At 44.5% G+C, this 26496-nt stretch overlaps 2 protein-coding genes across 4 annotated transcripts in view; one reads left to right on the forward strand and one right to left on the reverse strand.

The window, feature by feature from the left end:
* The first annotated feature begins 1303 nt into the window (after positions 1-1303).
* Positions 1304-10309, forward strand: coq5 (coenzyme Q5, methyltransferase). Its single transcript, XM_042100936.1, has 7 exons — positions 1304-1526; positions 2179-2328; positions 5308-5532; positions 5685-5791; positions 7032-7120; positions 9156-9267; positions 9575-10309. The coding sequence occupies exons 1-7, from the start codon at positions 1316-1318 to the stop codon at positions 9674-9676; spliced, it is 996 nt and encodes a 331-aa protein (XP_041956870.1). The 5' UTR covers positions 1304-1315; the 3' UTR covers positions 9677-10309.
* Positions 10281-26496, reverse strand: part of znrf3 (zinc and ring finger 3) — a 70450-nt gene continuing 54234 nt past the window's right edge. For 2 of the 3 annotated variants that reach the window (XM_042100930.1, XM_042100931.1), the window contains exons 3-8: positions 20086-20160; positions 17509-17640; positions 16934-17041; positions 16180-16347; positions 14866-14968; positions 10281-14609 (exon numbers count right to left, since the gene is read on the reverse strand). In XM_042100930.1, the coding sequence (XP_041956864.1) occupies positions 12538-14609; positions 14866-14968; positions 16180-16347; positions 16934-17041; positions 17509-17640; positions 20086-20160 (2658 nt within the window). In that variant the 3' untranslated portion in view covers positions 10281-12537. Of the gene's footprint in view, positions 14610-14865; positions 14969-16179; positions 16348-16933; positions 17042-17508; positions 17641-20085; positions 20161-24373; positions 24425-26496 lie in introns of those variants that run through there. The other variant, XM_042100932.1, reaches the window with a different exon arrangement.

The raw sequence follows: 26496 nt of genomic DNA on the forward strand, positions 1-26496 counted from the left end.
ATTGAAATACTCTTGACATTGTAATAATGACATATTAGCATACTTACGATGTATTTTGAAATATTTACATTCACTAATTTCTTGAAGTACTCAGAGCTTTATGAATTGGACAGCTGTCAATGTGACTACAGTTTTGCCTCGAGCAACTTGTTACATAATATAGTTCACCACTGATTCATGTTGGTATTTGAATTATTTGACTTCTACTCCCTCTGCTGGAAGATTTGACTCATTACCACTTGGGACCATTTTTGTTGTTCTTCATAATAAATTAAGATTGTGTGGAAGATTGTCCCAAGGTTATGAGAAAAGCTCAACTCTTGTTCTAATTCAACATTTTGAGATTTTGTATTTCACTCTTAAATATTCAGTATTAAAATAAACGCAATATGTGGCCATGTGCTGTTGAAATATTGTATGAAACTTAATTTATTCAATCAATTATTTTGATAAGGACGATCAAACCAACATAGTAGGCTATGTCATAGATAGTATGTTATTTAATAGATCATATTTAATCCCATTTGTGTTAATTATTCTCATTAAAACATGGGTGACATTCAGAACATTCTGATATGGTGGCAGAAAGGATTTAATCACTATTTCAAGGTCTGTGAATGATGCCAATTGCTGGGAGAACTGATACTCCTTAAAGGGAACCAGACCGACAGGGAAGCCACTTAAAACCATGGTAATTATGTGAACCCAGTCTGCCTGTCCCTCGGCCTTTCAGGCTGGTGTCCATGTTCCCTGCCATTGTCAGAGTCGTAACACGAAGCCTTGGGACTTTACCTTTGGTGACTGTGTGACAGGGATCTCTAGGGGCTTTGTGTGTGTGTGTGTGTGTGTGTGTGTGTGCTTCTTCAAAGATGAATGGTAAGAGTTCCAGTAACTTTCCTTTGAGCAGTTTAGCCCTTAGGGGGGGAAAATAGACTAATGAGCTTAGCATTTACACCTGCAAAGTAATGTTATTTCAGAAAGGCCAACAACATGAAAGCAACCTAGAGACATTGTAGGCCACAATGGTAGGCATAACAAATAAAAGTATTCAAGATATGGTAGCCTAGGCTACAGTTTAGCCTATCTCAATTTTCAAGGTTAAAAAATCGATTGATGAGGATGTAGCTTATTCCAATAAGCTAATTAAAAACAAAAAACATTGGTTAAAACGAATAGAAAATAGTGCCAATAAATATTGGCAAGCAATATCATTAACAATGTACTTAACTGAAATGTGAAATGAGCAAAAATCAATAAAAACTACAAAAATGTGAGGGCGCACACTTATGACGCAAGAGTTAAATAAGAGCCGTCAATGAGCAAGATGGCGAGCCCCGTGAGGTGTGTTGCACGAAGGATATTCCGTGATTGCACGCGTAAAGTAAGCGTTTTATCAACACAGCAAGACACCAAGCCGATTTATCCTTCTAACAGCATAGTCTGTAGATGCTACAGTAATGATTTCGAGGAGAAAAGTACACATTTCGGCTTCGAGACGGTACCAGAGGGGGAGAAAGCCGAGAGAGGTAAGTTGCACATTGCCCTGATAACCTTCCCATTGGAAGCAGTAATGTTAGACAGTCTGATGGGCTTGGACATAAAAATGTGATCCATTTCAAGGTTAGTCTAACCTTCACGAATCATAAAAATCCTGGTAAGACTATCCTCCACATCGGAGAAGTCTGAACAATAGCCATTTTGCAGCCAGTTAACACAAACGCTAATGATGGCCAAATTTCGAAATTCACATTTAATGGGAGTAATGGCAGTAACAGTTAAGCGGCACACCAAAGGACTGACAAGTGCCGACAATGAGTTTTTGATGTGAGCTGTTTTGGTTTGACTGTGTCGCCCCCTGTTAGGCTAATTTATTTATCTGCAAATTGTTTAACGTTAGCCTATCGAGACTAGATTCCTGCTGCAGAATCTTAGTACTTCTAGGCCTGCTCTTGCTAGTTACACTTAACCCATTAAGTGAATAGTCAGTGTTAATGTACAAGTTGTATGCTGTTTTATTTTTGTGTTTGGCAACACTGTACAATACCTACTGTAACAGTTATACAGTCATGCCAATAAAGCAATGTTAAATTGAATATCACCACCACCTTAATTTTTTACTTTTTCAGAATTTTCAGAATTATTTTTGTGTGATTGTGTTTTCTCTGTTCCTCATGTCAGTGTATAAGGTGTTTGAGAGTGTGGCTGAGAAGTATGACGTAATGAACGACGCCATGAGCCTGGGCATCCATCGGCTATGGAAGGACATGCTGCTCCACATCATGAACCCGTTGCCAGGCGCACGCCTGCTCGACACAGCAGGTGGTACAGGTATGAGCCATAGACTGTGTGAAATAGGTATAAGTGGTGTTCCTGTGTACAAGAGAATGGACTTTGTTTTTCAGCTTGGTAAAAAAAAAAAAAAATGGGTGTCGGTATGAACTGTGTCTGACAAGAAGATTAAGATGCACTTATTATGTATTTTATTTAGGGATGCACGATATATCGGCGGACGATATATTATTAGCCGATAAGTGAAAAAATGAAAATATTATTATCGGTCCGATAACAGAATTCTGGCCGATAATTTCCGCCAATATTTTTTAAAGTCCTAATTTAGGCCTACGTAAGGTCCGTCTGGCTACACTGAGCTACTTGAGCTTGTTTGGCTATACTTTTTCCTCAATATAATGTCAGCGGTGTGAATGTATTTCACCACTCTAACAAAATCTGTGGATATGCGTTCATTTGGGAATCTGTGCATCTCAAAATCCTCTCGTGAATGATCCGCCATTTAACCTTACCAGAGCGGAGCTCAGCCCTATCTAGAGCCGTCTTGTGCTGGGGTGTTTGCACTTTACCGCGCTGGTCGGGGAAACAAATAAACAAACTCGTTATGGGACGAGTACATAAGTAGGCCTAGTTCTAAGTTGTGTTTTAGTATTATATTTGCATTACTTTAGCTTGGGTTTTGTATTATTACCTAGAAATATGCTAACCATTCGTGCTTCAGTTCCAGACCGGTCATCATAATAAGTTATTAAAACCTTCGGGGCTAACGCCTTTCATTTCTGCTGCAGCAGGTTGTGCGCAACAGAGTAGACGGACATAAGATACAGTCTGAGGAGTTGCAGCTTTATTCAGTTACCCGCAGTTGAAACTAAACCTAAGTTTCCCTCACAAACTCTGATTTGGTCGCTATACTGAAGCTTATTCCAAGCTGAGCCGTTTATGAGCGTTTAGTCCTAAATGAAAACGATTCAAACTCTCTAGCCACTCACTCGCAATTTACTGACGTCAGGTTTACTTAAAGGAGCCACACATACTGTAGGGCTAGGCTACTGATATGTTGTTGACTGCCATACTATTGAGGACTATTATGAGTTCTGTCCATCATTTGGTGGTAGGTAAAATTACTGCAATAAAATTATGCTTATTAAATGCTTTCCCCAAATCACTTTTTAAATTTTTTTTTCAAGAGTAATATTATCGGTTATCGTATCGGTATCAGCCACAACAAACCGATAAATATCGGTTATCGTTATCGGCCCTAAAATTCCATATCGGTGCATCTCTAATTTTATTTAACAAAAAAAAAAAAAAAACTGTTCTTGAGTGCTGAAATATGGGCTCTGTGTGCACTAGTTTACTTGAAGTCGGCAAACCAGTGTCCTGTTCGTTGACATTGCTGTTAACAAGCACCTGAAGAGGAGTGCTTGTACCAAAGCGTTAGCCTGGAAAATCCAGACCCTGGTAATCTAGAAATATTAAAGGTGTTCTAAGCGATGCCGCACGTTTTTTAGGCTAAAACATTTTATGTCACTTACTGCAAACATCACCTAACCAACCGCTAGCTGTCTGTGTCCTGAATACACTGTAAAAAAAACATGATCTCTGTGGACAGCCCAGGCTCCAAAAATGGCAACAAAAACAACCTGGGCAAACCTAGCCCATAAAAACATAACAAACTGTTCTAGCAAATCACAGACGAGATGCGCGTTTAGGAGAGTTTTAATTGCACGTCAGCAGCACGGGAGGGAGGGGGAGGAAGTAGCGAGCTAGCTCTGTTTTGTTTGAAAGTCAACAGAAGTGACGTTACCCAGCATCGCTTAGAGCACCTTTAAGGGTCTGGTCACAAACAATGTAATGGCCTAACTCGAGGGGCGGCACCAAGCCTGCATTTGAAAATGTCAGTGCACGCAATTGAATAACACTAGATCAATGTTTACTCTGAATAATTCCAGACTTCGACGCAATTAGATAACACTACGACCAATGTTTACTGACCTCCAATGTTGCAGCGCTGTCGTCACCAGTTCAGCTCGCCTCTGGCCCGCCTATATCAGATACGCCGATTTTATTGGTTCCCCGGGATGCAAGGGCTAAAAGTAACGTGCATCATTGCTCATTGCCAGAGTGTCTCGCAGAGCCAATTCCATTGTGCTCTCGCGAGAACTCTGGGTTTCCAGGCTACCAAAATGTGTTCTCACCGAAAATCCTTGTTTCCTTATTTTGTGCAGCCACTGCATGTAGGCTGGTATTTTTAGAAACAAGTTGGAAGCTAAAATCGCTTTTATAATGACTTCAAGCCTTAGAACCGCCCACGGACATTAAGACTCGCGTACGTTGTATTTCTTACGTTTTGGTACAACTAAGGCACTTCAGCTCTTCAGGTGCTTGTTGACAACCATGTCAACAAACAGGAAACTGCTTTGCCGACTTCAAGTAAGCTTATCCACAGAGCGGGCCTTAAGGATCCTGATGGGGCACTGAAGCCAGAGTTATACCCTGATGTACACCCTAGCAGCACTCCTTGCAAACAGTTTTTTCGACGAGAATGTGTTGTGTGGATGGATGCACGCATATGTTAATGCATGCTCAGTAATACACTGAAGAGATAACATGAAACATTTTAGTACTTGTCACACATATTTTAAGTGTATTGTTGAGACGATCTCTGCTCCTTAATCTTTGTACGTTGCTAGTGTTTGAAGAAGTGAGCTCACTGAATGGAGCAGTGGTATGTTGTGGCTAAGGAGCTGGGCTAGCATGCAGTAGCCTGAAACGTTGTGGGTTCAATTCCTGGCTTCCACCGTTGTACCATTGAGGAAAGCACTTAACCCTGAATTGCTTCTGGGGACAGTGGCCCTTGTAATATAAATTACGTATGTACGTTGCTTTGGAATAAAGCATCTGCTAAATGAATAAAGGTACAGTAAATGTAATGTAATGGACAAGTAGACCTAACTCATATTAAGAGGGCCCCAGCTTTGTCAGCACTGAGCGGTTTGTGGTCTCATCTCATCTCAGGTGACATCTCCATGCGCTTTCTTGAGTACACTCGCACCCAGCGGGAGAGGCAGCAGAGGCGTGCAGTGCGCTCACGGCAGACCCTCTCCTGGCAGGACATATCCCATAACTACGCACCCAGCCATGACCAGGGGCCTGTAGAGTCCACTGCCGTGGTGTGCGACATCAACAAGGAGATGCTGAAGGTTGGGAAGGACAAGGCAGAGAAAATGGGCTATAGCTCAGGTAGAGAAGTCCTGCTAACTGCTATAATAATAACAAGAATAATAATTATATTATTATTATACTGTATATTATTATTATTATTATTATTATTATTATTATTATTATTGTTATCCAAGTAATGGAAGTGATGTTGTTGCTTGTCTGTTTTACAGGCTTATCGTGGGTTGTGGGGGATGCAGAGGAACTTCCTTTCGCGGATGACCAGTTTGACGTTTACACAATAGCTTTTGGCATCCGCAATGTCACTCACATTGAACAGGTAAATGCCATGTCTATGCTCTTCAGAAGTCATAACTCTCGGGTACTTCAGAGAAGTTTATATAGTTATATGAGACCTGCAATAAAATGACTACTTTTTATATCATGTATATATATTTGATGAGTTCAGGTGCAAAAGCCTCTAAACGCCACCTCCGATAATGATGGCGAGTGAATGCTCTCCACACATACAGTTAAGAACAAAATTATTCATACCCCTGGTAAATATTGATGTAATGTTGATTTTCTCTTGACCAATTTGTTTGTTCTGACTGAAAATGACACTGCCACATGCCAAAAGGTTGTAAGACAATGTGGTAGAAACATAGAATCTAAAAAATAAGCATTTTTATCTTTTTTAAGTTTTATGAAAAATGGCAAGTCCAAAATTATTCATACCCTTTTTAAATAATCAGTGGAAACATCTTTATTTTCATTCACAACTCTCAAAATGGTTCTTACAACATCTACCAAGCCTCTCCATGTCTCCACAATGATTCTAGACCACACCTTTTTAACAGCAATCCGGGTTCAGTCAGGAACGATTATTTGCCATAACTCTGGCCTTGTGCTCACTTTTTTGATGGATTGAGGTCTGGACTCTGGCTCTGCCACTCTAAAATGTTGATATTGTTCTCAGTTAACCATTTCTTGCATTGTTTGGCTGTATGTTTTGGATCATTGTGTGGTTTAATGGTCCAATGATGACCATTGGGGCAGGTCTCTCGGCAGACTGCCTGATCTTTTCCACCAAAAATCTCAATGTTGCCTCTTGCTTCAGTGTTACCGTTTACTTTGAGAAGGTCACCACATTACCTTGTCAGTAGATATAGCTCTTTGGAGATAATTTTTGCCTGTTGTTAATTCTTCACCACCACAACAAAAGCATTTGCATTGTGTAAGTCGCAAGAAGTTTGCTATTTACCAAAGCAGAGTAACATATAAATACATTACGACTCTAGAGGGAGCTCTACACTCGCCAAAAATACCTAGATGCACTAGCAGAATAATTTGAGCTTTTTCTGTGTGATACTGAAATAAGATGGTGTAATGGTATGTATGGTGGTGTGTGTTTCTGCCTGTGTGTGTGTGTGATACTGAATAAGATGCTGATGGGGCCCGAAGGCCCCCCCCCCCCCCCCCTCCCTTTACACCCCTGTGTGTGTATAGTGGGGTGTGATACTGAATAAGATGCTGATGATGTGTATGACTGGGTGTATTTCTGCCTGTCTCCTGACCAGGCCCTGGAGGAGGCTCTGCGTGTGCTGAAACCGGGCGGCAGATTCATGTGTCTGGAGTTTAGCAAAGTTTCCAATCCTCTACTGTCCAGGTGAGAAATTATCAACATTTTGTTATTTTTGTCTTCGGCTCAAGAAAACTAAGCGCATAAGCAAGGTGTTAGTTGCACTTTAAGCTGTCTTGGGCAATGGTACACACTGCCATTCACAAGTTAATAATCACATAAACATTTATTTGCTAACAAATACAACTAGAAAAGCATTTCCTGAAGGAAATACAGTGCATGAAAATGCAAACAATATGATGTCAAATATCATACAGAGTAAAAACAAACTATATTGGTTGCTAGGTAGATGAGGTTTAATATAGTTGGAATGACTGAACAGTTAAATAGGTGGATAGTTTATATAGGTAAATGATTTACTTGGTAGATAAGGTTTAATATAGGTGGAATGATTGAACGGTTAAATAAGTGGATACTTTAAATGGTTAAATTATTTAGGTAGATAGTTGACGATAACTGACACTTGGAATGGCTCTAATGTTTGCTAGTAGTTATGCTAACTATGTTAACAAAGATAATAATGTTAACCAGCATGCTAACAATGTTAAAATGCTAAGTATGTTAACCATGTTACTTAGCTGACTTAGCTCATCATTTTAAGCAGTTTTGTTAAAAATGCTAACTAGCATGCTAACCATGTGACTTAGCTAACTTAGCTCATCATTTTAAGCAGTTTTGCAAAAAATGCTAACTAGCATGCTAACATGCTGACTATGCTAACCATGTTACTTAGCTAACTTAGCTAATCATTTTAAGCAGTTTTGCTTAAAATGTTAACTAGCATGCTAACATGCTAGCATGCTAACTATGCTAACCATGTGACTTAGCTAACTTAGCTAATCATTTTTAGCAGTTTTGCTAAAAATGCTAACTAGCATGCTAGCATGCTAACTATGCTAACCATGTGACTTAGCTAACTTAGCTAATCATTTTAAGCAGTTTTGCTAAAAATGCTAACTAGCATGCTAGCATGCTAACTATGCTAACCATGTGACTTAGCTAACTTAGCTAATCATTTTAAGCAGTTTTGCTAAAAATGCTAATTAGCATGCTAACTATGCTAACCATGCTACTTAGCTAACTTAGCTAACTAGCTACAGTGGGTAGGAGTCATAGTTGATGACAAGTAACAGTTACAATGGCTGAACAGTTAAAAAGTTCAGTAGTTTAAATGGTTAAATAGTGAAATATTATAGTGAGGACTTTTATTTTGAAACAGTTTTTGGCAGAGGAAGCAGTTGAACAGGATGTGTAGTCTTAATAGGGCCAGTTTGTATGCTTAAAGCCTGAGACTGGCAGTTGGTCCAGGTGGCCCGAACACCTGCCATAGGATTCTAATTGCTTAACGGCTCTATTGTGATGTCATCAGCCCATGTTAAGTCTATGGGGAAATTTTGAACAGTTTTTAATTAATAGTTTAAAAAGTATAAAAGTTACAAAGCTGAAAAATACATAGCACCCATGTCCTAAGTAAGACCTACGTAACATAGTTTGAATGAAGTTTCTACGTTAAACGGTTGAAGCTGCATTAAACGCGTTAGAATAAGAAGAAGCCTAGGAAGAACAGTACAGTGCATTTTCATGCACTGTAATAAACAATTCTTTAAAAGTTTGACAAAGTTTGAAGGACAGTTAGTCAAAAATCATAATTTCTAAACTTCTCAGGGACTCTACATACTGTATGTGCTATTCCTTTTTCTAAACTTCCTAGTGAAACTCGGGTTATATTTTATTTCATGGAATACAAGGCAAGGATGTCCCCAGAAATGCAGGGCATTTTGTTTGTCTATGACTGAACATTTGTACCATTTTTCTTGTCCACAAATTTAATCAAATTAATAAAAACAACCTGAACTGCCCCTTAAAGGAATGTGGTTGTACATTTTTGGTTACAGGATCGTTAACTCATGTATAAGCCTAGGCCCTGCGGTCTTTTCTTTAAGCCTTCTCATCTTTTGTTTTTGTGAAGTTAGGAAATTAATAGGGTGTAACTCCAAGCGTTGCAGCTATTGTCTACATGTTTTTATTGCTTTGCTTATGTAGATATTCTTCTCCTCTGTAGGCTGTATGACGCCTACAGTTTCCAACTGATTCCAGTCATGGGCGAGGTCATTGCGGGTGACTGGAAGTCCTACCAGTACCTGGTTGAGAGCATCCGCAAGTTCCCGGATCAGGTAAATATAGGCCTCTAACTACCGCTGTAATCTCATTCAGCATGCCCACACTCTTCTTGTTGCGGTATCCGCTCTCATGATGAAGGATCCTTTCCCGTAGTGCTAATCTGGGACACAGATGATGTAGTTATAGATGTATAACAAAGAGTTTTTGTCCACAACCAGTAATCAGAATGAAAGTGTTTTGTGTCTTGGGGAACAGAGCGTTCGGAAGTTAGATGTTTTTGTTTCCAAATTTTGTTTTGGAATTTCAATAACGGCTCTTGCATCACACAAATAATAAGGTTGCCTGTGCCACTCTCTCTAGGAAACTTTTAAAGGCATGATTGAGGATGCTGGCTTTCTCCAAGTGCAATACTTCAACTTGACTGGTGGGGTGGTGGCTATTCATTCGGGCTTCAAGCTATAACTGGCAAAACTACAATAAGAAAACAGCAGAAAACAACAGAAAAAGTGATGAGGTGGGAGCCACAGAACACAGGCCTCCGTGGATGTTGTGCAAATGTTTCACTATTATTGAGCTAACGTTGTGCTCTTTCCCAAGAGGAGGGCACAAGTGATACACATCTGTTTTGTGACTGGGTTGCTGAAATATTGTCTTGTTATTTTTACTCGAAGAGTGATGTTGGGGGAGAAAAGGACACTGTATTTATTGCTCTGTGATGTTGCAAAAGGGAGTTTTGAAAGGCGAGCCTGCTGTGCCAAGACTTCGCTGTCCTGTCTGGTTTGTGTAAGAGAAACGGCCTTGCATTTTCCCCCACGGCATTTAAGGACGGCAAAAGCACGGCAGTCAAGAGTTGGTTGGGAAACACATTTTGTGACTACATCAAATAAATTATGTGAGGAGTTTTATATTAATTTTGAATGTTGTGTCTTGATCAATCCAGTTGCAAAATCTATGGACAGTATTTGTTCTGATGTGGTTATAAAGCATCAGTTATTCATGTTCTGAACAATGACTGGCACATTTGAACAACAAACACAAGTTTAAAAGCAAGAGTCAACAACATTCATTTACTTGAATAAAACCATATATTTTTCAGATCTTTGTACACTTTGTTACAAAACTGTATGGTACTAAATTTTTTAAAATCAGTTTTTGGTCAGAGAATATTTAATTGTTTTGTGTGCAATTACCATGTATTTACAAAAGTCTCACGTTAGTGATCTCAAAAACCAAAGCAATAATAAAAAAAAAAAAATCCAAACCTTTCATACACTCTGAACATAAGACATGGCTTAAAGATAAATATATTAGTAAATAAATATTCAGAGAACATATTTCCATTCATGAAATGCGCTGCTATACAGATACTGAAATATACACAGATTGATTTCTAGCCTTTTTTCTTTTTTTAAAACATTTGTAAAATGGTAATGATGGAGAAAATAATTATATTTTTAAAAAATTAAAAAATATTATTTTTTGTACACATTTGTCTTTTATACAATCTTCTTAAGTGCTACAAACAATACAAAAAAATTAAATAGTGACTCAGGTACCCCAAAATGTTACATTTGCAGTACATATCTCTATGCAAGGCAAGATTAGATTCTTGGCCATGAATTACGGCACCAGGTTACAGTTTCAGCATCCTAGACAGTAGCACGTTCTGGTTCGGCCTGCAGCCGGCCAGGACCTGGCTGTTCACCAGACTCCGAGCCAGATCTGGACCGATTCCGTGCCAGAATCGGCGGCTAGCGGGTACATAAATAATCAAAAACCAAAAAACAGTTCTCTTCCTCACGGCCGCCAGTTGTGAGCTTGATGGGTACATTTCATAGAAACAATATAAAAACCTCTGTGTACACAGAAAAAGGCATGAGGAGATCGCTGTGTGGATGATGTGAGCTTGTGTTTAACATGTGTGAGTGAGAGAAAAGAAAAGAAGACATGGCAAGAGAAGAGAGAGAGAGAGAGAGAGAGTGACTGAATGAAAGAGTGTTTATGTATGTGTTTGTGAAAAGCTTAAAACAAGGATGCTGCTTTGAATTAGTTTGCTTCAGAAACCCCCCACATCCTAATGGTTCCCAAACGAGTTTCTGCTTTGGCCTAGTAAAAAGACACGCATGAGAGCTGTACTATCACTGAAACAACACACACACACACACACACACACACACAGAGGTGGTATGAAATTATGAAAATCATTCTCAGAAGTAGAGGTAAAGCAGTCTTGAGTGGAAATAATCCCAGCCCATTAACACATTCTCTCTCTCTCACACTCACACACACAAACCTATACTTTGGTGCTATACCCTATAGACAGCCTAAAACAGACCCTCTTTGAATCACTGGTAGATTTGTTAGAAAATAAATGTAACCTTTGTCTTGGTCTGTGTTTTATTATCACTATTCCAAAGAAGCCCTGAGAAAGTTGGATAGGGAGCAGTGGAAGTCCTCAATCAGACACCACCATTCATCCGCTTAGCTTCAACACTGCACTGATACTAGTTCTGTAAAACAGCATCATTTAAAAAAAAAAAAAAAAAAAACTCTGAACTGCAGCATGATAAGCTTTGGGATGACTGATTCCTTCCCACAATGCACTGCAGATCATTTACGTAAACACGCACCATTGAGTGAGTGCATGTAAGATACAGCATGTAAAAATAACTAAGACTACTGGCATTATGATGTGTAAAACCTTGGCAAACTGGTAAAAACAAAGAAAGAAAATAATGAAATGTTTAAAATTTGCAAAACAATTGGTGTGTGTGGGGGCACTAGTGTGTAAAAGCAGAGACCTTGAGTTGTGTGGATGAATGAATGAGCACACAAATAAATGAGTGCATGGATGAATGCATGAATGAATGAAGATATGGTCCTGCTGTTGCACCTGACACACAGTTCATCAGATGGGAGATGGCTTTGGAATAGATCCTTGCCAGTGCCCTCGAACAGATATGCTTCATATTGGTTTCTGATGATTCTGGTGCAGCCATTTGTTTACTCTCGGTCTCATATACTAGCATTTCATTATATCCCAAATGTTAACTTTTGCAGAAGGCCACAGGAATCAAATGGAGTCCAATGGGAAAGAGTGAGGCAAGATGATGAGAGACATCAAGAGAAAGAAAATAGAAAGTGGAGAAAAAAAAACAAAGATCATTAAGAGAAAACCTCAGTAGAAACTCACACAGTTTCTGATGTAGACATTCAGTGAAGGTTTAACAAGGCAACTGCAGAAGAAGTTTAAGAGAGGTGGTTGGATGCAAGAGGCCACTGTGGTTGGGGTCGGGGGTTAGGGTTGGGGTAGTGTGTCAGTCTCATACCCCACAGGCCTCGTCAGTGGCTGTGCAGGCGATGCTAGCGGCGCTGGAGCAGTTTGAGGCCCTGGCGGCGGGGAAGAGGGCCCGCGCCTCCAACCTGGCCTCCTGCGAGCTCGCCGCCACTCTGTTCCGTGGATAAGGTCCCGAGGGAGGGAAGAGGGCCCTGGCGGGCTCACTAGTCCGCCCCACCTCCTCTTCCTCCTCCTCCTCTTCGTGGGCCTGGGCGATGCGGCACGAGCGCAGCAGGGACGCCCGTGACTCTGAGTCGGGTCCCTCGAGTCCCAGCTCGCCGTCCGCGTCCCCGGTGATGATGGGGATCCGGCGGCTGGGCTCGCGGACGCCCTGCGCACTGGCAGCGTCCGCCTGCGAGTACTGGACGCTCACGGCGTAGTCCTCCGAGTAACAGCCTACGCCGCTTCTACCACCTGCACCGCCGCCATTACTGCGTCCACTGGAGCCGCGCTGCATGGCCAGCTCCTGGTAGAAGCAGCATGGCAGGCTGTCGTACCCTCCACGGTCCCCGCCACTACCGCCACTTCCTGCCAGGGGGTCCGAGACGGACACTCCCGGCCCGCGCAAGTTCATAGGGGCCATGCCGGGAGCGTCGCGGGGCCTCCCTGCCTCCAGCCCCGGGTGGAGCGGCAGGGTCTCCAGGCAGCAGCTGCAACCCCCGTCCCCGCTCTCCTCCTCCTCCTCCATCTCCTCCTCGTCCTCCTCCTCCACCGGGAGCCTGTGGCGGCCCATGCCGGCCCCGTACGAGGCCTCCCGGTGCTGGTGCTGGTGCTGCAAGGGTGCGCTGGTGGCGGCAGCTGAGGTTGAGCTGGTGCTGCCGGGGCCAGTGGCGCTGCTGCCATCCCTGGGCTCCAGGAGCAGAGGGCGGCCGCTGCACAGAGACTCCTTCCCGCATGTGGAGAGGAGCTGCTGATGCTGGTGCTGCTGGTGCTGGTGCTGGTGCTGGTGCTGCTGGTCTCCAGGGGAGTAGCAGGGGGCAGGCGGGGGCGCTGGTGGCGGGGACGTCAGCTGCATGCAGTCCAGCCCCCCAGGGGAAGGGGGGCAGTCCTCGGCCGAACCCACCACGGCCCCCGAGGTAGAGGAAGGACGCCCGGCGGCACCAGCGCTGGGACCAGAGCCCAAACCCGGCCCGCTTCCCGTGCCTGCTGCCGCCACCTCGCCCCCGGCGGACCCCCGGCAGGGGCTGCGGCTGCGGTAGACGTAGGGGTCATAGTCGCTGCTCAGCGAGCTGCGGAAGGTAGAACAGCTGCCGTAGACGCCCTGGTTGCTGACCTCGGTGCAGTCCAGCATGGAGTCGCTGGACGAGCAGTGGCACTGCGCCGACGAGCTGCTGCTGCTGCTGCTGTCGCTGCCCGGGCAGTCGGCCAAGTAGCCGCTGCACACCGACCGGTGGCCGTGGTAACAGCTCAGCCCAGAACTGCTGCTACCACCACCCCCGCCCCCGGGCCCGAGGCCGACGTCGCCCAGCCGCGAGCCGGACGTAGGGGCCATGTGGACCACTGTTGGGTAAAGGAGTCCCTGCTGGAAGGCCCGGCTTTGGCCCTTGTGGGGGCCCAGTGGCCCCGCGGCGCCCCCTGTAGGCTGCCCGTGGGCATCAGTCTGCGGGAAGGTCAGGCCCTGGAAGTAGTAGTGCTGGTACATGGTCTCGTACTGCGAAAAGCAGGGCGCACGCGAGAAATTGCGCCCGTGGAATTTGGAGCGCTTGAAGCCGCTGCTGTGCGACTGCGGGTATCCGGCGGCAGCGGCGGTTGCCCGGTGCTCCATGGCGGCGCAGTGGTGCGGCCCCAGTGTGTGCTCCAGGTGCAGCGTGGGATAGCCACGCAGGAAGGCCGACGACTGGCCCGGGTAGAGGCCCTGCTCGGGGTGTTGGTCCACCGTCAGCACCGTGATGGGGTTCCCGTGCGGGTCCATGCTGGTGCGGGTCGGGTAGGCGGTCACCTGGCCAGCGCGGTGCACGCGGCCTGGGTAGTGGACTGGCAGCACCACCCTCTGCTGCCGGCTGTGTACTGGGTTCCCAGGATCCATACACACTGGCCCGCCGCTTCCCTTCTTTTGCTCTATGGGCATCAAACACAAAAATGAAATAAACTAAAATAATTGCATACAGACTACACACACTAGTTAAATGTTTTAAAAATCCCAATAGACCATGACGTCTGAGGCCTCTGGTGATTCCCCTAGCCAAGTGCACATATAAAATAAGAGCATATGTTTACAGCATGTGACTAGGGATGGGAACTGGTTACTGCAGAAATACCATTTTGTTGTTATGCCATGCAATGTGAGTATGGACAGTCAAGGTTTCTCACTCACCTATAATGTTGTGTCTGCAGTGTGGGCAGGTGTGGTGCTGGAGTAGCCACGGGTCCACACACTTCTTGTGGAATCGGTGGGCACAGGGGATCACCCGCAGCTCCTGGGTACACACACACACATGCACATTTAGCAAATATTGCAAAACAGTGGACACATGGCACATTCTTGTGTTGATGAGTAGAAAAACAACCATAGAATCCTCTGCTTGAAGTCAGGCTTTGAATAGAGTACCGAAGCCATGACGTAGCGTTGTCAAGCCACTTCGAAAGTTAAGATCCAGTGACACTGCAGCCATGGAAATGGAATGTCACACTTCAGTACTCTCAGAGCCTTATAGATAAATCTCACTCTAGGGATGACAGAATCTTCAACCAGAGACAAAAAAAATCCTCTACTAGTGACAACCATGACAACCAAAGAATCCTCTGCAATGATAACAGAATCTTCAGCTCGTAACCACCATGACAACTAAAGAATACTTTGCCAGATAATGATAACAGAATCCTCTACCAGTGACAACCATAGACTCCTCTGCAATGAAACTCCACATACATCATTTCATGACTAACAAAACTTTTAGATCAAGACCTGACAGTGAGATAGCATAACGATAACAAATGATCCAGTCCATTATGCAGTGTAGTGTTCACAGATACATGACCCTCTTCTAAAAAGCAGTGGGTTGGAAACCAAAAGCTTTAGAGAGGAGAGGAGCTTTGTGAGCTCTTCCGGAGAGGGCACTGAATGCTTCTGAAGAGTTCCATGGCAGAGCCTCTGGCCGCTGACTCATCTCCTGGCCTTTCTTAAACCTCTTTGTTGCTTTCTGCCATCACCCTCTCTTTGATGCCATTCAGCCTTTTATAGGACCACTTCCTCTGGGCGTGAAAGTCTCCGAGAGAGTGATGAGTGTGTGTGTGTGTGTGTGTGTGTGTGTGTGTGTGACACAGTTGACTCATAACTACAGAGGAGAAGGGGGGAAAAACTATAGCCCTCATGGCACCAGTCTTTGTCCACTTGCAGATAAGGGTGGGGAGACAGAATGTCTAACTAACCGCCACCACTATCTTGATAATCATCCTAGAGCTGTTCTAGAGTTAGCATCAAATCAGCCATGAGGAGGATAGGTCAGTCATATCAACCAGTATTGAACATTACAGAACTGAACGAACGCCATACGCAAACACAACCATGTACCCCTGTGATTCAAATCACAGACTGTTAGACTAAAGACTGAAGAATAAGACAACTTCTTGTGACAGTCTTGAATGTGTGTGTGTGTACTGTATGTGTGTGTGTGTGTTTGCATCTCACCTCTCCGTCGATGTATTTCTCGAGGCAGATGGCGCAGTCGGATGTGGAGCTGCTGCTTAGCGAGTCGGACGCCCCACAGCTGCTCTCGCGCTGACCTTTGCCCTTGGCCTTGAACTTGCGCGTCTCCATCTTCTCCAGCGCCTGGATGGCCATCCTGTTCATGGAGCTCTGCAGGTGGACCACAGCATCACATTAGCACCACCAACGGGTTACTTGTTTCTGTATGTGTGTCTGTGTGTGTGTGTGTGTGTGTGTGTGTGTGTGTGTGTGTGTGTGAGCATAATGATTGTAGAGACGCTCACAAAAGGCAGTCAGAACCAGTGTTGCCAGATCAGGTTGAGTGATTTCCGCCCAATTACATTCAAAAACCCACCCTCTTCAGCAAAAAAACACGTTTTTGTCATAGAGAACCATTTAACTCAAAATTTTATTTGCCCGTCTAAAGCTTATTTATTTTCCCCCGCCCGACTAAGTCAAAAGAAGCCCAATTGGGCGGGAACCCGCCCAATCTGGCAACACTGGTCAGAACCTGTGTTGCACTCTGAATTAGTCAAAAGCATGCTTCTAAACACAGTCAGAAACAGCTGTTGATCAGTCACTCCACAGTGACGTGGTGGTTGTAGGTCAACGTGATGGTCAATCTGGCCCCTGAAGTCACCTTGAAGGTTACTGCCCAGACTAAGAGATGGTGGTTTACCTGACCCCTAAGGTCACCTGAAGGTTAAAGGTGAGGCTGAGTGAGTGGTTGTTCTACCTGGCTGCGGCGCTGCTTGAGTTTGATCTTGATCAGCAGGATAAGACAGACGAGGGACACCACCACGAAGAACGCCAAGAAGATCCCCATGTCAAAATACTCCGCAGGCTTCTCGTTCAAAATCACACACACACACACACACAATAGAACTGGGGTTAAATCTCACACATCATACAGCACAAAGTACAATAGACATCGTCATTAAAAGAGTTTAAAAAGTGAAGTGCTGTAAGAATAGTCTGCAAGATTAAAGTTCAATCATAGACAATTGACAAGAGAAATGGCCAGTGTACTTGGGAAGGGCCTCTTAGGAAGACAGAGACAAAAAGAGGGGAGGACCATTGGGGTGAGAGAGAGAGAGAGAGAGATGATAGTGTGTGTGTGCCTGTGTTGGAGTGTGGATTTGTCTGAAAGAGACAGATTGTATAAGTGTGGGAGTTTGTGTGTGTGTATTTGTGCGCATAGTCGTATATGGGTATGAATGTGCGTGTGTGTATATTTGTGTGAGCGCTCATATATCTGTGTGTGTGTGTGTGTGTGTGTGTGTGTGTGTGTGTGTGTTCTGGTTCCCTCACCCTTGGCGGCCTGTGCTGGATCCTGGCCCGGGCCACTTTCTGCTTGTTCACAATGTTCATCAGCTTGACGGCGTCGGCGCCCTTCACGTACACCACCGGCCTCTTCAGGGGGTCCTCCGACAGCTGGTTCAGCTGACAAACACACAGGACATTCCAATTCAATTAGCAAACTTTGGTCATTAATACAAAGCAGCTTGTTGATTGGTGGGAATAGTGTATGACTCTGATTGAGCCACTTACTTTGTTGCCCATTTACAGAGTCAGGAGACTTGTTCTTTGAGCACACACACCGAATTGACCGAACGACTGAGAGACTAAATTGACAAAAACGTGCATTGGATTGGAATCTCCGACTGCATGTTTCGAAATGGACTTTTTCTCAAGGCCCCCTGAGTCTGCGTGGAGACACCAGATCCAGAGATGGATACTTTATCAATCCAGAGGGAAACTGAGGCATCCAATAGCTTAGACATAACATGACCGTGTCCACCCCCACCCTCCACCCGTGTCAATACAGTTGGCAGAAGTATGTGTGTTTCCAATAGGACTGGGACGCCATGTGAAAAATAAACCTACAGACATGGAAACTGTGGTCGAGGACTCTTGGAGGGGGCCGCGGGAGACGCAGAGGGGAATGAATTGCATGTTCTGAATTTGGACACCGAATTTAGCCTCTCTCTCATCCGCTTTGTATCTCTGCAGTCTAGCGCGGGACTCTGTAATTACAACAAACCCAAAGGGAAATACCAGGGATATTCAAACCTCCAGTCCTCAACTTCCGCCATGTTTCCAAGTGAAATATGGAGTCAAAAGCAACTGCATTTCAGTTGTTTTTCTTCTTCTTACGTCTAAGGCCTCATTCCCTGCGATCCCATCTAGCCAATCCATTAGTCTCGTTCATTTAAAAATAAAAATATGTTTCACAGACTAATCAACACCACTTTGTCTAAAATGGCAAACAGCAGTCCTTTAGCCACTGGTAGCAATTTAGTGTTCCTGTGAAAACAGGAGATGTGATGTGAGACAGATTCAAACACAGAAACACACAAATGTAGAGAGAGGGATAGATAGATAGATACAAACAGAGACAGAGAGAGAGGGGGAAAGACAGACAGACAGACAGACAGAGAGAGAGAGAGAGAGAGAGAGAGAGAGAGCGATGTCACAAAAAGAAAGGAAAGAGACTTTATTGCCAAAAAAGGTTCAAACTAATGGATCTGGCAGGCAGGCATTTTGACTTGGCCCCTTGGGAGACCCAGGCGAGTAAGAGAGGGTTCTCTTCTCATGAAACCCTTCGTGCTAAGGGGAAGCAGGGCATGGATTGGTGGTGGTGGTGGTGGAGGAGGAGGAGTGTCTGGTGTCTGGCTATGCAAGTTAAAATATCACAAATACAATGACGAAGACCATATTGAGATACTGAGACCTTATTGAGAGACAACGGGATCAAACTCAAAAGGGCAGTTTCTCACAACGTTTTCTCTGAGGGAAGAAGACACCGAAGTTGAGGAAAAACATGGATGATCTCAACGTTATACGGGATGAGCTCATCACTGAGAGGCTCACAAATATAACCCATCCAGATTCTGTGACAACGCAAGGGGGGTGCTTTAGACTTGGGTGTCCGAGTATTGACAAGGTCAAACAGATCAGTGAATGATTAATAACCTGGATGGCTGCTGACTACATCCTAAATGTCAGGGGAGGGACTCTGGGTGGGAGAGGAGTATGGTAGGTTGGGTGGTGGAGGAGTGGAGGTGTGGGCCCAGCCCTGGCCGAGAGGGCCACCCGATTCTGAGCACCCTCAGCTGGGGGAGAGAGGGTAAGATTAGCCCCCTGATGATGACCTACACCCATTACACCATCATACACACTCATGTCATCACTCCCAACGCCCAGCTCAACTTTTACCTCCGTGTTACACTGATACAAAGTGTTGTCAGTTGTAGTTGGTGCTGCTGGCAGCAAGTTAAATGTTGGCATGGTGGCAATAATTACCGGTATATGATTTTTTTTTTTTCCTGATCAGTAAACGTGGTTGAGGTGCTACCAACAGACAGACAGTTACTGGCTACATTAGCCTCTCTGCCCAATCTTGGTCTTTGGTGTGTTCTAAGCCTTACATCTCAAGTATTTGTTTATCTACTTATCAAGTGGTATCATTTGTTTCTATTGCTCTCTGCAGGTTTACTTTTATATATTGTATATTATCTACAGTAATTATTACACTGTGAATCACTTCGGACTGCACAGCGTTTGCACTACCTCCACGGACATATACTGATATACACCACAGCTTTTCACTCCATTGCCTTCACTGGCACTTAGTCCTTCAGTTTATATTGTCAGTTCCCTGTATATTTCTGGTGGATAAACCATCACAGCTGCAATTTCAAAATATAGTTTTTAATTTTGTGAATGGACACTTGCTCTGTATGTGTCACATCATGTGTAAGCTACTGCATGCCAACATTTACTTCAGGATTAATAGAGTATCTATCTATCTATCTATCACTAGCATTACATAACAATAGGAGCCAGCCGTATGAGGTGTAAAAAAAGATGAACAAAAATACTCACTTGATCGATGGCTTCTGGGTTTTCAGACACATCAAAGATGACTGCTGTTGCTCCTCTCTGCACTGCTCTCTTGGCCTGTGAAAGAGAAACATGGTGAGTGAGTCTAAAGAACTAAAGTCACTAAACAACAACAACAAACAAACAAACAAACAAACAAACAAACAAACGTACTAAACAAAAACACCACAATATTATTACAAATACTATACATATCTTGTAGTCTCTAGGGTTTCCTATACTCTCCATTGATAGAAGTTGCATGAACTATTTACACCATGCATTTTCATGCATTACCATATCAAACCCCTAGAGGGCCCTCTTACACTTTAAATAGCATCTGACTCAGAGATTGTATCCAGCAGCCCAACTCTTTTCACTGCTCAATATGCACCCATGTGCACCCCACTACCCCCCCCAGAAAAAAAACACAAAAAGTTAGGCGTACATCACCCCAATTGCTGCAGAAAGCTGACCACTGACCAAGCTGCTAACCAAGGCAGAGTTCAAAGGGGCCCAACAGACAAACCTGCTCAAATTTGTCTGCCTGGCTGTGGCCTTGTGCCTCCCTGACGATCAAGTCATCAAGTCAGAAATGTCAAACTGGAGTGCAACTTTAAATCTGGACAATATTGTGAAGTGCTCCACTGATCCAGTTATTCAATGATTAAACCTTTTGACAAAAAGAAAAAAAAACACCTTTTTCATTCATACTTTATAGTGTCACTCAAAGCGGTCAGTAAGAGAGGGTTACTTTTAGGCAGGTGGAGCCACTTTAAACCGTCCCTCTCCGTACCTTACTTCCTCCTAACTGTCCTCAGCTGCACAGAGTTGGGAAGTCCACTCCAATACCTGATATGGAAAAAAATCCCAGCTATGCAACGCTTTCTGCTGGACTTCAACACGGCCCTACACGTGTCATGGCACAGACGGGACAAAAAAAAAGGGTTTCTGGTAACAAACCGTACCAATTATGACCCCTAGCCACACACACACACACACACACACACAGAGAGAGAGAGAGAGAGAGAGAGAGAGAGAGAGAGAGAGAGAGAGAGAGAGAGCGAGAGAGAGAGAGAGAGAGTCGTATTAGAGTGTTCCTGTCCAGGCCGACCGAGTATTTGGACTCGCTGGACCACAGAGGAAAGGAGTGAGCTGCGAGCGGCTGATTCCAATCTGGGGCTTTATATAGCCTAGCCTGGACGTTAGCGCTCATATACAGGGTGCCTATGGGTGTGGTCAGGTGGCTAGGGCCAGAGCCCGGGCCTATACTTTGAAACGAGTGAAAAGCATTCTCTCTGTCGGATATATTTTAAAAACACAGAGCGTCACAGAGAGAGACAGAGGGGGGGCAGGAGAGAGGGAGGGAGGGAGGGAGAGAGGGAGAGAGAGAGAGAGAGAGAGAGAGAGTATGAGCAAAGATACAGCCTGACTGTGTCTCTTTCTTTCTTTCCTTCTCTTTCTTTCTTTCTTTCTCTCTCGTGCTCTCAATCTCTCTTTCTCTATCTGTCCGTCTCTCGAACACACTAACACAGGCACTAAAGGGTGGTTGGCCGCCTGTCTCTGTGATACTGGCGCCAGATCACAGAGGGAGTGAGGAAAGCAAACAGTTCACACAACATTTGACCCCCCCCCCCCCCTCATCACCACTGCCCAGGCACCCTCCCTTCCTCCCTCTCCCCCCGTCACTCAGGACTGGCCGGCCTCTCTCCCTCACCTCTCACCTTCAATCCAAAGAGAGGAAGTGTGTGTGTGTGTGTGTGTGTGTGTGTGTGTGTGTGTGTGTGTGTGTAGCAGAGATAGTCAGACTGGGGCCAACGGCAGTGCTGTTATTACATGGCTCTGAGAGGAAGCAATTTGTACCTGAGGAATCTCTCTCTCTCTCTCTCTCATTTGTAATTAGGAGTTACTGGTTCGGGGGTATTGGAGGCTGTGGTGAGTGTGTGTACGTCACAGCCAGATTGAGTGGTGTGTGTGTGTGTGTTTGGGGGGGTGGGGGTGGAGAGGGTGGGGCGGGGGCAACACTCATACAAACCTAACCTATATAAAAAGCCAACGAAGATGGAATCACACGCAATGAATCACACTGTACATAAAATGACTCCGTGGTCACCATCAGTCATGATGCATTGAAATGGGTGATTTTCCTTCTAAAACACATGCCAGTGGGGCTATAACAGGACCGGAAGCAGGGAGAACATTCTAAAGACTTCTGTTGGGGTAAAGGGGTGGGGGGCAACTGACTAGAGGCTAAATTTACAGAGCGGAAGGTATGTTCATGTCTCTCTCCCCCTCTCTCTCTCTGTTGTGAGCAAAACAGAGTTCGTACACAAGCCCTGCTTACACACTGCTCAGATACTTTTGCTTTCTGCATTAGACCTCCTCCACCCGTACACCCAGTCACGGTCCCTGCGCTCCACCAGCAAGGACTTACTCTCCACTCCCCGCACCAGACTCAAGACCTTTGGTGGCAGGGCTTTCTGTGCAATTGCCCCTACCCTTTGGAACACCCTGCCCCCTCCTATCCGTTCCGCCACTTCTCTGACACAGTTCCAAAAGCACCTCAAAACACACCTCTTCTCTCTTGCCTACCCTCCCTAAACCCCTACCCTGCCCCTGCCCCCCTACTCCCACTCTTGTAAAGCGACCTTGGGTATCTTGAAAGGCGCTATATAAATTGAAGTTATTATTATTATTATTGTTATTATTATTATTATTATTATTATTATTAAACCAGCTCTCTCTGGCCAACCGAGCTCAGAAGAGGCAGACCCGCTTCGCTGTTCTTTCCCCTACACTTTATGACATCATGTTTTGAGTGCTGGTCATCGCCACACCACACAGCACAGCACAGCACAGCACAGCACGACAGCACGTCGCCACTCTTCACACGATTCACTAAAACACACTAGCAACTGCAGACACTGTAGGATGATGCAACAGCAGATAAAAGCGATAAGCTGGTTATTTATTGATCATATGACCCCTGCCAACATTCAAGGCACAACATGGACAGGAAGGGGAGTGTGTGTGTGTGTGTGTGTGTGTGTGAGTGTGTGTGTCTTAGTGTGTATGTGTGGGAGTGTGTGTGTCTGAATGTGTGTGTAGGTGGGAGAGAACGATGAAAGAGCCGACACTAACGTTGTACCCAAAATAATAACACAAGGTGTGCTTGGAGTCATGAAGGGGATAATGCTGCCATATTCGTCTAATGGAACTTATTCAAGATTTTATTTTTGGTGGTCAATAGTGTGAGGGTAAAAAAGGCAGGTAAAGAAGACACTGAAATGTGGGCAGAGAGATCCTACCTCCACGCCCTGCCATACACACATTGTCACACTCACAAACACACACACACACACACTAAGCCAAACCACTCAGTCTGTCGAAAGCCCATCTACCAGCCTCTTTATTCAGCTGAAAAAATCAGCCCTTTTGATGATAGCCATCTGGGTTAATAATTAATAGCACTTGGTAAAAGGGCTTAGGAGAAAAGAGAGAGAAATGGGAGCGGGAGTGTGTGTGTGTGTGTGTGTGTGTGTGTGTGTGTGTGTGTGTGTGTGTGTGTGGAGGGGGTGCTGGAATCTCCACTTGGGCATGTGTGGCTGTGCAGGAACTTGCCTGGCCAGGCTAAAAATGCACCTTAAAAGACTAGCTGCAGGCCAAGAAGCGAGCCCAGCCGGCCCCATCTCCCCTCCCCCGGTCACCTTCAGATGAATACCACCACACCATGGTCACCGCCAGACTGCACCCAGTCAGGACTTCCTGTGTGTTTACGGCGTTGACCTAACCTGCCTCCGTCTGCTCGGAGCCACAAATCAAGCACTTCACACAATCCACTGACCATCCAGGTGTGTGTGTGTGTGTGTGTGTGTGTGTGTGTGCCCATGTCTGTAGATTTACAGGACTACACTGGACCTAGGTGTGAGGGGAAAGGGGGAAGTTGGTACGTGTGTGTGTGTGTGTGTGTGTGTGTGTGTGTGTGTGTGTGTGTGTGTGTGTGTGTGTGTGTGTGTGTGTGTGTGAGAGAGAGAGAGAGAGAGAGAGAGAGAAAGTGTGTTGTTAACCATGCAAGTGGATATGTAAACAACACACACACACACACACACACAAAAGGTTTCTGTTGCGAGCATTAAGAGAGATGGACCAGGTAGACAGGATCAAGGTAGACAGGCGTACACCTCTAATCTATCTAATGCGGCCACTTTTCTCAAAGAGAGAAAAAAAGATAAAAATCACGGTTCATGCTGAACTTGGGTCATTCAATTCATCCATCCTCTTCTTTACTTACTACTTCTTTACTTCAGTTCCCATGGTCTCTCCATTTTCTCTCTTCTGCCCTGTTGTACCTCCTGAGCTTCTTTCTTCCTCTTTCAAGACTCTCTCTCTCCCTCTCTCTGCTCAACTGTAATTAAAGCAATTAAGCCTTCAGAAGACTGCTCTACCATTATACTGTAATTTCATGTTGCCTCCTGAGTTCTGGGGTTATTAAAAGATAAAGGCATATTTTCCCATTTGGACTTTTCTTATATGTGGTGGGTTTTTTCTGTATCCATCTTTCTCTCTCTCTCTCTCTCTCCCTCCTATTTTTTAGACGGAGTGCCAAGACCTACATTCTTATTCACATTACTGACTTCCATACTATGGCGGTGGGGGAGAGAAAAAAAAATCAAAAAGATCTCTACAGAGAGCTGTGGCGAACCGCTTTCCTTGTCAAAAACTTCTACGTGGGCTTCGGGGAGGAGGAGGAGAACTCTGTGTGCGCTCGCAGGATCAAGGCAAAAATGCTCCACTGGAAGAAAAGCGAGCTTCAAGCCTTCGAGTGCAGACACAGCAGCGAGAGGCACGCTGTGGTCCAACACCAACAATATACCAAGCAAAGCAGAACCAGTCACTCATGTCTGTGGGCTTACGCTCAATGGAACAATGCCACTTCTGGCAAACACAGACACAAAAAGAGTGGGTATCCACAGGATACCAGAATACTGGAAGATGCAAAGCTAAAAGAGACAATAACCAGCACTGACACTGGCAGACAATTATTTATTTATAAATAAATAAATAAATAAATAAATAAATAAATAAATAAATATAAACAGTGCTTATACACTCTCCAGAGGCAAAAACAAAGAGAAAATACCATCAAGCCATCATGAGCACAGACTTGCACACTGTACTGATTTACGTTGAAGTCTTTCGAACTGTTTGAACTGCTATGACACAAGAGCCCACTGAAATGCCTCCTAGCTTTAGGCTACATCACCTTTTTCATTTGTCTTTTTTTAACTCACTCTTTTTTTAGGTGCTCACTTTCACCATCTTATAAAGTTTGGAGTCCACTAAATTACACAGTAGAGGCCGATTTTATGATGGGAGTCAAGGGACCTATACGTTACAATTTGAGAGTATATTTTATGGAGGTTTAAAGTTTTTTATGAAGCACATAAAAGTCGCCTCGACAACGGCACCCCAGGTTTAAATCTGGGTGGCAGTTTACCTCACATCCTACACGCTCTTTCTGAAACACACTATTAATTTGACAGGGCCACGTTTGTATACATTATACTATTGTATATTTAGAAATACACTTTAGAACATAAGATACGGGGGGGGGGGGGGGGGAACTGTTTAAGAAGTTTAAAAACTCTGTTGTCTGACAGGTGTATTTAATTCCTCATGGATTTACACCATGTAGTATGCAGCTTAATGTTTCACAACCTCAGACACACACTGGGTATTGAGACATGACTCAAGCTTCTCAACGTCTGTACAACTATCACAGTACATTCCTCTGACTCCAACACAAACACTGACACTAAGGGCCACTTTCTTTAACATGGATTACACCTAGTTTCCCAAACATGGACTAAGCCTATGAACCAGATTAAAAAACTTCAATGAGAATCTCCATAGAAAAAAGCATGTAGTCAAGGACTAAGCTTATGTACAGGAAAGTTTCAGTGTGAATCATGGGCTATGTCTCAAACTGCATACTTCCGTCAGTACACTGCTAGTGTGCACTGAGCACTTACTTCCATAGTGCCCACTTTTCGATGGTTAGTATTGTCCCAATATCGGCACTATATACTTGAAGTGTAACTCCGGCGAAAATTGACCCCAGGGTCTTTTTCTGCATTTAAACACATCAAATAAGCCGTGGAGACAGTATTTTTCATTGATCAACCACTACAGAGCTTGTCCTGGTATAGTAAGTATTTGAAGTGTGCAAGTAGGCGATTTGAGACACCGCCATAGACTCAGAACTTCAACAAAAAAAAGTTGGTGCCTTCTCTCCAGTCTCCTCTTCCTCACTAAGAGCTGAGCGGACTGACTGGCTGGTCGGCTGAATGGCATACAAAGTGCCCTCCCCACCAGTGCGAGTGCCCGTCGAGTCGTAGTCCAAACAAGGTGCCA

Source organism: Alosa sapidissima, chromosome 8, assembly GCF_018492685.1.
Source record: "Alosa sapidissima isolate fAloSap1 chromosome 8, fAloSap1.pri, whole genome shotgun sequence".
Lineage (NCBI taxonomy): Eukaryota > Metazoa > Chordata > Actinopteri > Clupeiformes > Clupeidae > Alosa > Alosa sapidissima.

What these genes read in the sequence shown, in the direction of transcription:
- coq5 (XM_042100936.1), top strand. Translation starts at nt 1,316, where the DNA reads ATGAGCAAGATGGCGAGCCCCGTGAGGTGTGTTGCACGAAGGATATTC. An exon ending in ATGTCACTCACATTGAACAG is followed by an intron (nt 5,792 to 7,031) that starts GTAAATGCCATG and finishes TCTCCTGACCAG; the next exon opens with GCCCTGGAGGAGGCTCTGCG. An exon ending in TCCGCAAGTTCCCGGATCAG is followed by an intron (nt 9,268 to 9,574) that starts GTAAATATAGGC and finishes CACTCTCTCTAG; the next exon opens with GAAACTTTTAAAGGCATGAT.